The 11,745-nt window shown below is 49.5% G+C and overlaps 1 protein-coding gene across 6 annotated transcripts in view; it reads right to left on the bottom strand.

Annotated features, from left to right (window-relative positions):
- Nucleotides 1-766: 766 nt before the first annotated feature.
- Nucleotides 767-11,745, bottom strand: part of LOC134009512 (multiple PDZ domain protein) — a 42,347-nt gene continuing 31,368 nt past the window's right edge. For all 6 annotated transcript variants that reach the window (XM_062449006.1, XM_062449007.1, XM_062449003.1 and 3 more), the window contains 16 exons: nt 11,470-11,550; nt 10,597-10,689; nt 10,396-10,470; nt 10,058-10,247; nt 9,550-9,695; nt 8,050-8,133; nt 6,952-7,145; nt 5,577-5,724; nt 5,244-5,330; nt 4,869-4,962; nt 4,735-4,775; nt 4,522-4,644; nt 3,596-3,700; nt 3,136-3,245; nt 2,529-2,652; nt 767-2,078 (listed from right to left, as the gene is read on the bottom strand). In XM_062449006.1, the coding sequence (XP_062304990.1) occupies nt 1,932-2,078; nt 2,529-2,652; nt 3,136-3,245; nt 3,596-3,700; nt 4,522-4,644; nt 4,735-4,775; nt 4,869-4,962; nt 5,244-5,330; nt 5,577-5,724; nt 6,952-7,145; nt 8,050-8,133; nt 9,550-9,695; nt 10,058-10,247; nt 10,396-10,470; nt 10,597-10,689; nt 11,470-11,550 (1,842 nt within the window). In that variant the 3' untranslated portion in view covers nt 767-1,931. The remainder of the gene's footprint in view (nt 2,079-2,528; nt 2,653-3,135; nt 3,246-3,595; nt 3,701-4,521; nt 4,645-4,734; nt 4,776-4,868; nt 4,963-5,243; nt 5,331-5,576; nt 5,725-6,951; nt 7,146-8,049; nt 8,134-9,549; nt 9,696-10,057; nt 10,248-10,395; nt 10,471-10,596; nt 10,690-11,469; nt 11,551-11,745) is intronic.

Raw genomic sequence — 11,745 nt, forward strand, 5'->3', positions numbered from 1 at the left:
CATATTAAAAAGCACCCTTTGCCCTTGTAAAGGAGTTATGACTGCACAGACAAATTCATAAAGTATTACTTATCCATTAATGAACTGTCATGGCACCAGCATTCTCTCCATTGAGCGAGACTGAGTCATAGGCCGTCTATAATATTACTTTTTATTCATTTAGAATATGCTTTGACCTAATGACAAAAAGTCAGATCTTGTGAACCACCCTAACCGTAACCCTGCAGTTCAAAGAAGACCTTTACGTGACTGCAGTCCAACAAGACTATACCCCACAGCTGTCTTCAACAATAGAACACAACAGCATGTACATTTTGTATCTCTCAAACCCATTATTAAAACTGCTGTTCACACGTTACGCCTTTCATCTAAATCTGGCCTGCAGCAGAATACATCTGATTCATACTCTATTGTCAATCCATGTTACCTCATAAATCATCTATCAAGAGGATGTGTGGTACAGATGTGGAGAGTGTTGTGATGCCCTGGGCATTCTCACCTGTTTCCTAACCATCACAAGCAACCAATAAGATGGTTGTGGAGAAGAAATAAAAAACAACACATCCATAATGTGCAGATAGTTCAGTGTTGAGGTGAATAATAATAATAGTTATAGAATAGATAAGCTGTTTGTGTGTTCTTCTGTGGCATTAGAGCAAGGTTTTTATTTATCCAGACCAGACCTTTCATGTTGTTGTGAATGCTGAATCTATCACAACCAATACACACAGTGAAAAGGAATATATAACTCAGGTTGAACAAAGACCAAGTCAATAGCTTTGAGTTTGAAGGTCACTTTTAATAATTCAGACAGTGAGCACCTCAATACCGTGTTGAACGCACTAGGTCCAGTACAATACTAAGCATGGTGTCTTTCCATTTTTGTGCAACTAAAGAGTATCTGCCTTTAACACATTACACAGTGGAGGGCTAGGTTTTCTTCCTGAACCAGTGACCAGATGAGGAAGTCCTCTAAACCGAAGTTAATGGCTTTTTACCATGGTCGGGAAGAATTCCCTGTCCTGTGAGAGACAGCTGGTGGGCTTTCTACGCCTCGAATGATAGACTATATTTTAACGACAGGAAATCAAGACAAAAATAGGTAATACTTTTTTAGAATCCAAATACTGTTACATAATACCTCACGTCATCTGCCGCAGCAGCACTATATGTCAGTGGGCATCTCATGCACACGTTCTCCTTTTATCTCTCAGTGAGCTCGAGCTCACAAACAGACTCACACAAGTCTCGCTCTCACATTCCTCAGACCAAGATATCGGTAATATCCAATGTTTTTCCCTTCAGACGAGGTGTTCTGCATCACGGAATCACATCATTCCATACAAGAAAGGTCTACACTTCTACATTTACAAGCGTCCATTGTATCTCGCCTTCTTTGTGTGTTTGTTAAAACAGCAGTTGCTTCACTATCCAAGTGATGTGACAGTAGTAACAGTAGCGTCAGGCTTAAAGATCGTATTTTATCTAGCAAGATTCTCTGGTGTTGCGCAAGAGGGCCGTTGAACCCCTTTCTTTTATAGTAGCAATAATACAGCTTGTACACCCGAGCATAGAAAACTACAGAAGAAAAGATCAGAGCCACAGTGTCCAGTGAATACCTCAGTCTACCTGCAGCAAGTTAGCTTGGATACAAATGTGGATCACAGTGTTCGACGCTAGAAAAAGGAACAAAAACAAGCTAATTAGGAAGATATGTCGGTGTGCGTTGTATTCCATTTGTTTTGTTTTTGCGTTCTGATGTGTTTGTGTGAATGTGTTTGTGTGTGTGGGAACAGTCTACCTTCGATGTGTTTGCGCGAATATGTCTTTGTGTGTGTGCCAACAGTCTGCATTTTCTCATGTATGTGTGCATAGATGCAAGGTGAGAATAGTGGAATGGTTTTATGGCTCTTGTGTGTGTTTGTGTGTGTCTACGAGAGCACAGTGAGGGTGACGGATCCTTTCGTCCTCTTCAGAATGCCCACGGCCTCCTCGTGGGTGACCCCGTCCAGACTCTGACCGTTGACAGCCATGATTTGATCTCCTCTCTTCAGACGGCCGTCCTCTGATGCTGCCCCCTGCACAGAACACACACGCCGCGCGCACACACACACACACACACTGCAGGTTACCTTCACGGCACAGAAAACACACAGCAAGCTACCTTTATAATAGACTACCTTCATCCTCAAAAGGAATAAGAAAAGATTAAAATATGTGAAATACTGTCATTTTTTGGATGGGTAAAAGTATATACAATGAACATTTCCAGGAAATAAGCAGTACTGTGCAAAAGTCTTAGGCACAATTAAAAGTTTTTAAAAAGTAAAGCAACAATGCTTCACGACTAAATGAAATGCAAAGATGAACATTGTCTTTTCGCTAAATGGCACTTTTATACTGGCTAAAAAACATAGGAGACAAACGATTTGACATATAAGACACTATTCATGTAACAAATCTTGGGTGCCTAAGACTGTACTGTATTTTCTTGGCCTTCGATGGTTTTTATTGTGTGTTCGACCAACCTTTCCAAACACGGTTTTCACATATATGGGCAGGTCTCCGTGAGGGCTTCCAAACCCTCCCACGATGCTGAACCCCAGACCATCTGGACCTCGCTCCAGGGTGATGCTCTTGTACTGGGGGGGACTGGGGGACACGGGAACAGGACTGTTACTAGAACCGCGGGGGTGTGTGGGTGTGTGTGAACCATTGTGGAAAATGACACTTTAGACAGAGGAAGAGAAACAGAGAATGTTTTGGTGTGCGTGTTTGCCATAGTGGAACATAGTACTATTGAGAGAGAGACAGAGAGAGAGAGATAGAGAGAGAGAGAGATAATATGTGTGTGTGTGTGCCATTGTGGAACATGGTACTATAGAGAGTGAGAGAATGTGTATAATTGTCCCATTGTGAAACATGGTACTATAGGGAGAGTGAGAGAGAGAGAGAAAGCGTGTGTGTGTGCCATAGTGGAACATGGCACTACAGAGAGAGAGAACGAAAGAGAGAGAGAGACACTATAGAGAGAAAGAGAATGTGTGTGTGTGTGCTATAGTGGAACATGGCACTATATAGAGAAAGACGCCACAGAGAGAAAGAGAGAGAATGTGTGTGTGTGTGCGTACATACCCTAAGTCATCCTGGAAGATGGTGCTTGGAGTGAGACCAGGGACAGAGAGACCAGCAGCTGCATGCTCCTGTGGAGGTCCTGTCACGGAGGTATCCCCCCCTGCTACCACCTGGACACACACACACACACAGACACACACACACACACACAAACACACAGGGGCACACTCACACAGACACACACAGACACACAGACGCACACACAAACACACAGGGGCACACTCACACAGGGACACACACACACACAGACGCACACACACATACACAGGGGCACACTCACACAGGGACACACACACACACAGACGCACACACACACACACACAGGGGCACTATTAGGGACAGCTGAGCAGGGCTACTGAGACCTCTGCTAAAAGGAGGAAGTGTATGTTGGTGGACTGCGGTTGGTCTTTCTAATTGGATGTGTTGTTAAGGGCTCAGACGTGTGTGTGTGTGTGCTGACCTGCAGCTCGATGGTTCCTGTGGCGTTCTTCAGCAGGGTCACTGCCTGCGTATGGCTGATGCCCTCAGCCGGAGTCCCGCAGATACTCACGATCCTGTCCCCTATCTGGAAAGGGCAAAGGTCACAATGAGCTGATGGCTACGGTTCGTGTTGCGCAAACCAGTATCGTCTCTTGTTAGTTTTAGGTTAAAAAAGTCACTCAGGACAAAAACAAACAAAATACTGTCCATTGCGTCTTGTGAGAAAGTGAACTATTCAGAGTATCCCACTTCTGACAACTGAGCTCTCCTTGCTGACAGCAGAAGCTTTTTTGACCCTTCTACAACATGAAATAACCAACCAACTCAAGATGGAGGACAGGACCAAACACAACTCAGGGGAAAAACTGCCTTGAATCTCTGTTCCATTGTTGTTTCCCACTCTATCACAAACCTGTTGTAAGACTTCTCTATGGTCTGGATGGTCCCGGGCTACCAACAGTACTTTACCATTCTCAACAGGGCTTTTGTCCCGCCGGACTTTTATGTCGCCAGGGTAATAGAGGTTGATTTATTGTCACAGATGGCCTCTGCTCCTCTTTTGTCTGCCCCCGAGGGCCACAATGGTCAGCCTGTGTGTCCCCAGACAGTGGAACGATTCCTGGAGGAGGCTTGACCTTCACGCACCCAGCCGAGAGGCCAGTCTCCAGTCTCACCGCTCCGCCGACGACTGCCACCTTGGAAAGGTCGCAGACAGCGGGATGGCACAGGAAGTGGAGCTTTTCTCTCCAAGTCAACTGGGGGTTTATTCGGGGGCTTTTCCGCGCCATTTCTGAGGTCTGACTGCACTTATTGTTATTTCTTTTTTTTTTAAGGAGTTTCTCAAGCAGAGAACAGGATGGCGACTCTGGACTGGAGAGGTGGTCGGGGGAAGGTCTCTGAGGGTACCTTGAGCTTCTGTGTCTGCGCGGCCAGGCCGGTGGGGTTCATCATGGCGATGAAGATGGGCACGTCGCCCAGAGGGCTGCCCATGCCGCCCGCTATACTGATGCCCAGAGAGTCAGTGGGGCCCTGGGGAGAGACACGCTGCGTTACCCCCGAAACACCCCCCCATCAACAGCGCTTCGGCCGATGTTCCTTCGAACACGCACACACACACACCTTGGTAAACTCCACCGCCCTGACGTCCTGACGATCCAGTGCTGCGGGACATAACACACGCACACCGTTTTAGAAAACAATCACACGTCGACGTTCAGTCATGACAACGTTCTTGCTGTCGCTGCGTATCTTACAGTCCTGGCTCCTGCTGCGGTTATCCAGATCTCCATGGAGGTTTCCGGAACCTGACAGGGAGGCATGGCTCGCCTTGTAGCTGCCTTCACTCATCTGGAACAAAATACAGCAAAATATCCACGCATTTAAGTAGTTCTCCTGTTTACAGTAGAGGACCACTTTATTTATATCCAGGACAGGGCAGGGGGGGATTTTGCACTGTTAAAGCAGTCACAATGTCCAGACAGATCAGTAAAGATACAAACAAAAAATCCTAAATACTGAAAAATATACAATATCAGTCTTCAATATCTAATATCCAAACTATCATTTGGAAGCTCCACACTTCCAGTACCAGGCAGGAAGAGAAGAGGGGAGTGAGGACGCCTGCTCACCTGACTGCTCTGAGACATCCTCCTTTCAGAGTGGAAGGGCCCGGCTTTGAAGCGGCCCACATCCAGCTTTATGGGCCCCGCGCAGCACTGCAGGCCCACACAACACGTCAACACGCAGAAAAACACACCACACACCTCATATCTCACCCCCTTCCCAGTGAGGTTCGATGGCAACATTCGGCAAATATTCCGACCAAAAATTCAGCAACAATTATACATAGTGACCACCTCGCTCAGGTAAATAGTTTATAAATCAGTGTTGGCTCCTTAGTCCAATTTTGATGATATCTCCACACTAACAAAGTGTCTTTAGACGTTTGACCGCGCGCCGACCTTGAGCAGCGCGGCCACAGCCTCCTGGGTGGCGGAGCGGACGTCCTTGCCGTTGACCGCCAGGAACTGGTCTCCCTGCATCAGCCTGCCGTCCCTGTCCACCGCACCCCCCTTCACGATGTCCGACACAAACACCCCCGTGTCGCTCCTGGGAGGGGGGCAGAGGGGGGGGGATCAGAGGGATAGAATAAGCTGGGTTTTCTTACATGAAATTCACTTTGGTTACCGTACGTGTGTGTGTGTGTGTGTGTGTGTGTGTATGTGTGTGAGAGACAGAGAGTTTTGTCGTTTGTCTTAGACCATGTCGTTGAATTTTGCGTTCATGCAGACTTTTATGGGTTCAGAAATGAATCCTGCTGCAGCACTAAGCAGTGGTATTTTCCACTGTTGGGGGCTCTGTGAGGCCTCAGTGTCGGCTCCCAGTCTCTACAGTCAGACGAAGATGAGCACAAACTGTGATTATGCAACCTGATCACTCATTTCACGCGCCAAAGGAATCTTTGGCTGTCACGATTGCTAACCACTAAGTGGTAGCTTATAGGTTTTGTTTTCCATGATATGTACACAAGGACAAACACACAAGGAAACTCACATAAAAACCGTATCCAAACTCTCCTATAGATGTTTCTCTGTTTTCTGTGTGACTCCAACCTTAGTTTGTGTGCGGCAGTTTGAGTTATTCTTTCTCTAGTCAGCAAGATAATCAACACTGTCAAAAAGACTGCGGGGAAGGTCAAATACTGCCCTTATCCTTTGTCAACCACGCACCCCACACCACCCCACACCACACCCACCAACCACACTCAAACACACTTTAAACCCTAAAACCAACAAGCTGGAATCAGAAACAACTCTAAGGGAAAGCAGTACACACACACACACACACACACAGAGGGATACCAAAACACCACACATAGCACAGTCACGCATGGATACATGAACACTCGGAAAACCCAGACACAAACAGCACACACACACACACACACACACTCAGAAAGACAGTGTGGTGTGTGCCTGGGGTGTCCTAACTGAGGCTGTCTCCAAGTCTGGCTGGTCAGGGGTAAGGTCAGGCTTGTCCTCTTGACACCAGAGGTGATTACGTCCTCAAGGCCCTGACAGTGACACGACAAACAGTGACTGATCTAACTGGCCAAACAATGTGGAGGGGGCACTCGTTCCGTATGACTGGGCAGCTCAGTGTGGCTCTGGGTGGACGTATCATCTTTACGAGTCACTGCACGCACTGAAGAACACTAAAGCAAGCCAGAGGCATCCGTACCTGCATACTCCGAAAACCGAATTGCACTCCAAAAGTTTTGTGGTACAAATACGTGTGACCGCATGTGTGTGTACGTGTGTGTGTGTGTTCCAGTACCTCCTCCCCACGATGCTGAGCCCCAGCCCCTGGCCAGGCTTCTTGAGGAGCTCCAGGGAGAAGGAGTCCCACATGTCCTCCTCCCTGTACTGCGCCTCGTCCCGGTACACGGACAGGCGCACCCGCGGGGGCGTCTGACGGAGCACGTTGATGGCCTCATCGTGGGTCGCCACGCGGAGGTCGATGCCGTTCACCTGGGGGGGGGGGGTGGGAGTGGGGGTGGGGGGTGGGGGGGGGTGAAAAGGTTTATGCGGGGGGGGGGGGGGGGGGGTTCAACTGGTTAGAAGCTAGAATGGCTTTGATGTCTGGCCCCTGTGCGCTGTGGCGCTGCTGAACATTGTGCTGCAGAACATTCCGGATTGGCTTCTCCCTCTAAACTGAGGTTTTCAGAGCTCCTAACAGTTGGTTGGAAGGGAAATAGTCCAAATAGCTTTAGCATAGACACGTAGCATAGGCCTGTTCTCACAGCAGAGAGTTTTATCTTGCTCACGACATTGGTTAGCAGGGACATTGAGGGACCCCCCACCGCTTCACCTCCCTGACCCTCCTGCTGAAGGCAACAGCTTGGCTAGGAGCCACAAGTGAATTACAGGGTACGATTAAGTCCCAGGCTGTGTGTTTGTGTGTGTGTGTGTGTGTGTCAGGGAGGCCTATTGACTGGGTTACTGTGACTAACCAGCCCTGTCCTTCCCCCAGTCCACCTCCTGCAGAAAAGCCAGGGTTCAGAGAGGGGTCAGCAAGCAGCCAGGCTGACTTCTTGAGAAGTCCCTTGGCATAAATCTGTCCCTACCACACACACACATCCCACCACACACACACACAAATACACACACGCCAGTTCCAGGCCAGTACGGTAGCTCTACGATCAAACCAGTCATACACACACACACACACACACACAAACCCACACACGCCAGTTCCATTCCAGCACGGTGCCTCTAGGATCAGACCAGTCACACACACACACACACATACACACACAAACCCACACACGCCAGTTCCATTCCAGCACGGTGCCTCTAGGATCAGACCAGTCACACACACACACACACATACACACACAAACACACACACGCCAGTTCCAGTCCGGTCCGGTACCTCCAGGATCTGATCTCCAGCCCATAGACGTCCATCCTTGGAGGCGGCTCCCTCCTCGTACACCTCATGGATGATGATGGCACCCTGGAGAGAGACGAGCAGAGAGAGGGGAGCAACGGCCGAGTGTGAGTCAGACTACAGAAGAGAGAGGGAGGGGTGGGGTTGGGGTGGGTAGGGAAAAAATGGAGGCCCCCCCAAAAAACATAAATTGGTCGTGACAGGAGTTGTAGAGTGGTAGACCAGGAAGACGGGGGTACCAGGATGAGAGGAAGAGAAGAGCAAGTTGACACAGTGCTTTCTCTCTGTTGTGTGTGTGTGTGTGTGTCATTGCAGAACGTGTGTGTGTGTGTATATGTGTGTATGCGTTTGAGTGTGCATTTTCTGTGCATAGCAGTGTGCGTTTTTTTTCAGGCGCTCGTCCCAGAAAGTGTGCACATTCACTGCGTGTGCGTGTGTGTCATCTAGAGGTCAGGGGTGACATTCCAGGCCTGGCTATTGTCTCCTGCAGCCCCGACAGACAAAGAATAGCTCCTCAGGCCTCACTGAGCACACAGAATGGAGAGGAGGAGAGGAGGAGGAGAACAGAGCAGGAGGAGGAGAAGAGGAGGAAGGGAGAGGAGAGGAGGAGAGGAGGACGAGGAGGAGAGCAGAGGAGTAGAGGAGATGAGAGGAAGAGGAGGAGAGGAGGAGAGGAGGAGGAGGAGAGCAGAGGAGGAGAGGAGAGGAAGAGGAGGAGAGGAGGAGAGGAGGAGGAGGAGAGCAGAGGAGAGGAGGAGAAGAGGAGAAGACAAGAAGAAGAGGAGGAGGAGAGGAGAGGAGAGGAGAAGAGGACAGGAGGAGAGGAGAATAGGAGGAGAGGAGAAGAGGAGGAGAGCAGAGGAAAGGAGGAAGAGGAGGAGAGGATAGGAGGGGAGAAGAGGAGGAGGAGAGGAGAAAGAGGAGGAGAGGAGGAGAAGGGGACGAGGAGAAGGAGATAAGGGGGTCCTGACAACATCATATCCTACATTCCTGTGTGTCTGGCGTTATTTCAGACCTCGTACACCACCTCTACTGCTGTGACGAACAGATCGACCACCAAGTGACTCAGTGGGTGGAACTGCATTCCAGCATCTCACATCCAGCTTATGTATGAGGTGGTATTCCAGGGCAAATATTCCCTTCCACATATTGTGTCATTCTTCCTGAAATATACTCTGGTACCAGACACTGCACAAGAACACTGTTGACAGTACAGCCTGTTCTTCAGAGAGGGAAGTGTTTACAGCAAGCGTCTGTTTGGAATCTTTTTGACATTGTAATGTGTACTTACTTGGCGGGTCCACACTTGAGCAAATCTCTTGGGAACTATCTAAGAAAACATTTGCATCTCCGCTCCTCCCGTGATTCCTCCTGACAGGAGAGGCTTTCAAAAGGCGACCAAAGCGACGCCACAGTTTAACCAGGTTTCTATTGTGTTAAGTTATCCCCCCTACCCCCGACCCTCCCCCCCCCCTTCCGTACCAGCAGAGTGTCACAGCCGCCCACGATGCTGAGCCCCAGGCCAGTGCGGCCCTTGGAGATGTCGATGGTGGTCTCGCAGCCAGGTATGATGGGACAGGTGACCGGGTCTGAGTCCAGTGTGTCAGGGGTGGATGGGCGGCTGGAGCCTGAGAGAGAGGGGGGGGGGGGGGTGGGGGAGGGTTACCACCTCGTCCATGGAAGCCTATTTTGCTGAGGGTGGAACCACACCCACGCCTGCTGAACATTAAGTCACTGCTACTACCACAAATACAATCGTACGGCAATAAAATCAGATGCGGCCTGAGCAATTATGTTCTTGGACTTTCAACGTGATAGTACATGAACTTAGCAACCGAATGACAGCGTGTGGGAGGTAAGGCATGTCTACGCAGTCATGTTTTAAGTAAAGGTTTGTGCTTGTTCACTGCGTGTTGTGAACAAGCTTCAATGTTCGCCGACATTGAAGCTGACACCCAACCACCTTAATGACACCGCACCGCTGACTCACTGCCGATTGGCTCTTCCTCAGGCTGCTCCGTCGCTGGGACCATGGCGATGCTAGGCATGATGGGTAGGCCGGCGGCGGGTATGTCTGAGGCGTGGCTGCCGGAGATCGAGGGAGGGAGGGGGAGCGACAAGTCGTCCTCGCAGACTGTCAGCTTCACCCGGCCTTGGCTCTTCCTCAACAGGTAGTGGACCTAGCACGCCCACAAACATACGAGATGTTATGTTTTGGCATTTAGGGTCACCTGTTTTAGCCTTCACCAAACGACGTTTCCTTTTCTTCAGTAAACAAACTACGAATGGCATCGTGTCCAAAGAGATTTCCTGATTTTCAGATAGTACCATGTCTGTGGAGTAGCCCAGTATAGGTTTGTCGTCCACCGCAAGGAGTTTATCCCCTGCCTTTAAGCTGCCATCCTAAACAGAGTTACACAGCAGTTTGAATAAACGGCATGTTAGGTGACATGGAACAAACCGCCCCAAACACCAAAAGGCCTTAAGAAGTTATACCGTCTGGAAAGGGTGTTTTGAAAAGGGCTTTACCTTCCCGACTGGTCCACTTTGAGAGATGCTCTGAATCACCAGTCCTCTGCTAGAATCTTCCACACAGAAGGTGATGCCAAGTTCACCCTCCACCTATGGAAAACAGAAATGATTTGTGACGTTGATTTAAGCTGACGTCGTGGCTGGCTCTAAATACACCGCAGGTGAAGCTTTTTGGATGTTTAACATCCTGGCAGGAGTGAGAATCTTGCCTTTTCACAAATTTGGATCTCTCCTTGATCTTTTTTTTTTGTCATGAATTCACTTTAAAAATGGAAGGGGGGGGGGGGTGTAGGGCAGATGTGTGTTTCAGCTGGTGGCTGGACCATATGCTGCCCTGTCATCATATATACTACATAATAAACCATGCAGACAGACAGACAGACAGACAGACAGACAGACAGACAGACACACAGACGCCAACCGTCCCCTCTGCCTTTCCCTCTCTCCATATCTATCACTCACATGCCTGGGAAGTTTGTCTCTCTCGTCACTTCCTTAGCAGTCTATCAGTGTCATTCTCTCTCTCTCTCTCTCTCTCTCTCTCTCTCTCTCTCTCTCTCTCTCTCTCTCTCTCTCTCTCTCTCTCTCTCTCTCTCGTTCACTGAAACCATAACACTAGAAGCAGTTCCTATAATCCGCCTCTTCAACCCCTACATAATTAATAACAAATCCCTCTTTGCAAAGTCACGCACTCAGAGCTGCCAATCAGCTATGACAGACGTCGCCCTGTCTCGGTGGCTAATGAGCTCTCCTTTGTTCTCCGGGGCCCGGCGTCTCTGTTGTGGTGTCTCCTGGACGACGGAGCGCGTTCCGGAGTGGGCAGGGCGTTACCTGGCGTGCTGAGGAGCCACGCGGCGCTGCGTGCCTCACCTCGGACAGGACGACGTGCTGAACGTTTCTGAACGCGTCCGGGTCAAGTGCGGCGGGGGGATTGGAAGCACATGTTTCCAGCTGGGAGAAAACAAAGGTGGGGGGGGGGGGGTAGACACAGGAGGACTGGTCTCACTTGTTGGGAAGCTTCTAGCAGTGCCATGTCACACATCCATCCAGTCTGGGTATGTGATCACATGGTACATTAAGGGTCCGTGTGTGCATGTGGATTGACCTGCCACCGTAAACAAGGGTCCCTTATTTCGGATAGTGTGT

The sequence above is a fragment of the Osmerus eperlanus genome, chromosome 23 (assembly GCF_963692335.1).
Source record: "Osmerus eperlanus chromosome 23, fOsmEpe2.1, whole genome shotgun sequence".
Taxonomy (NCBI): domain Eukaryota; kingdom Metazoa; phylum Chordata; class Actinopteri; order Osmeriformes; family Osmeridae; genus Osmerus; species Osmerus eperlanus.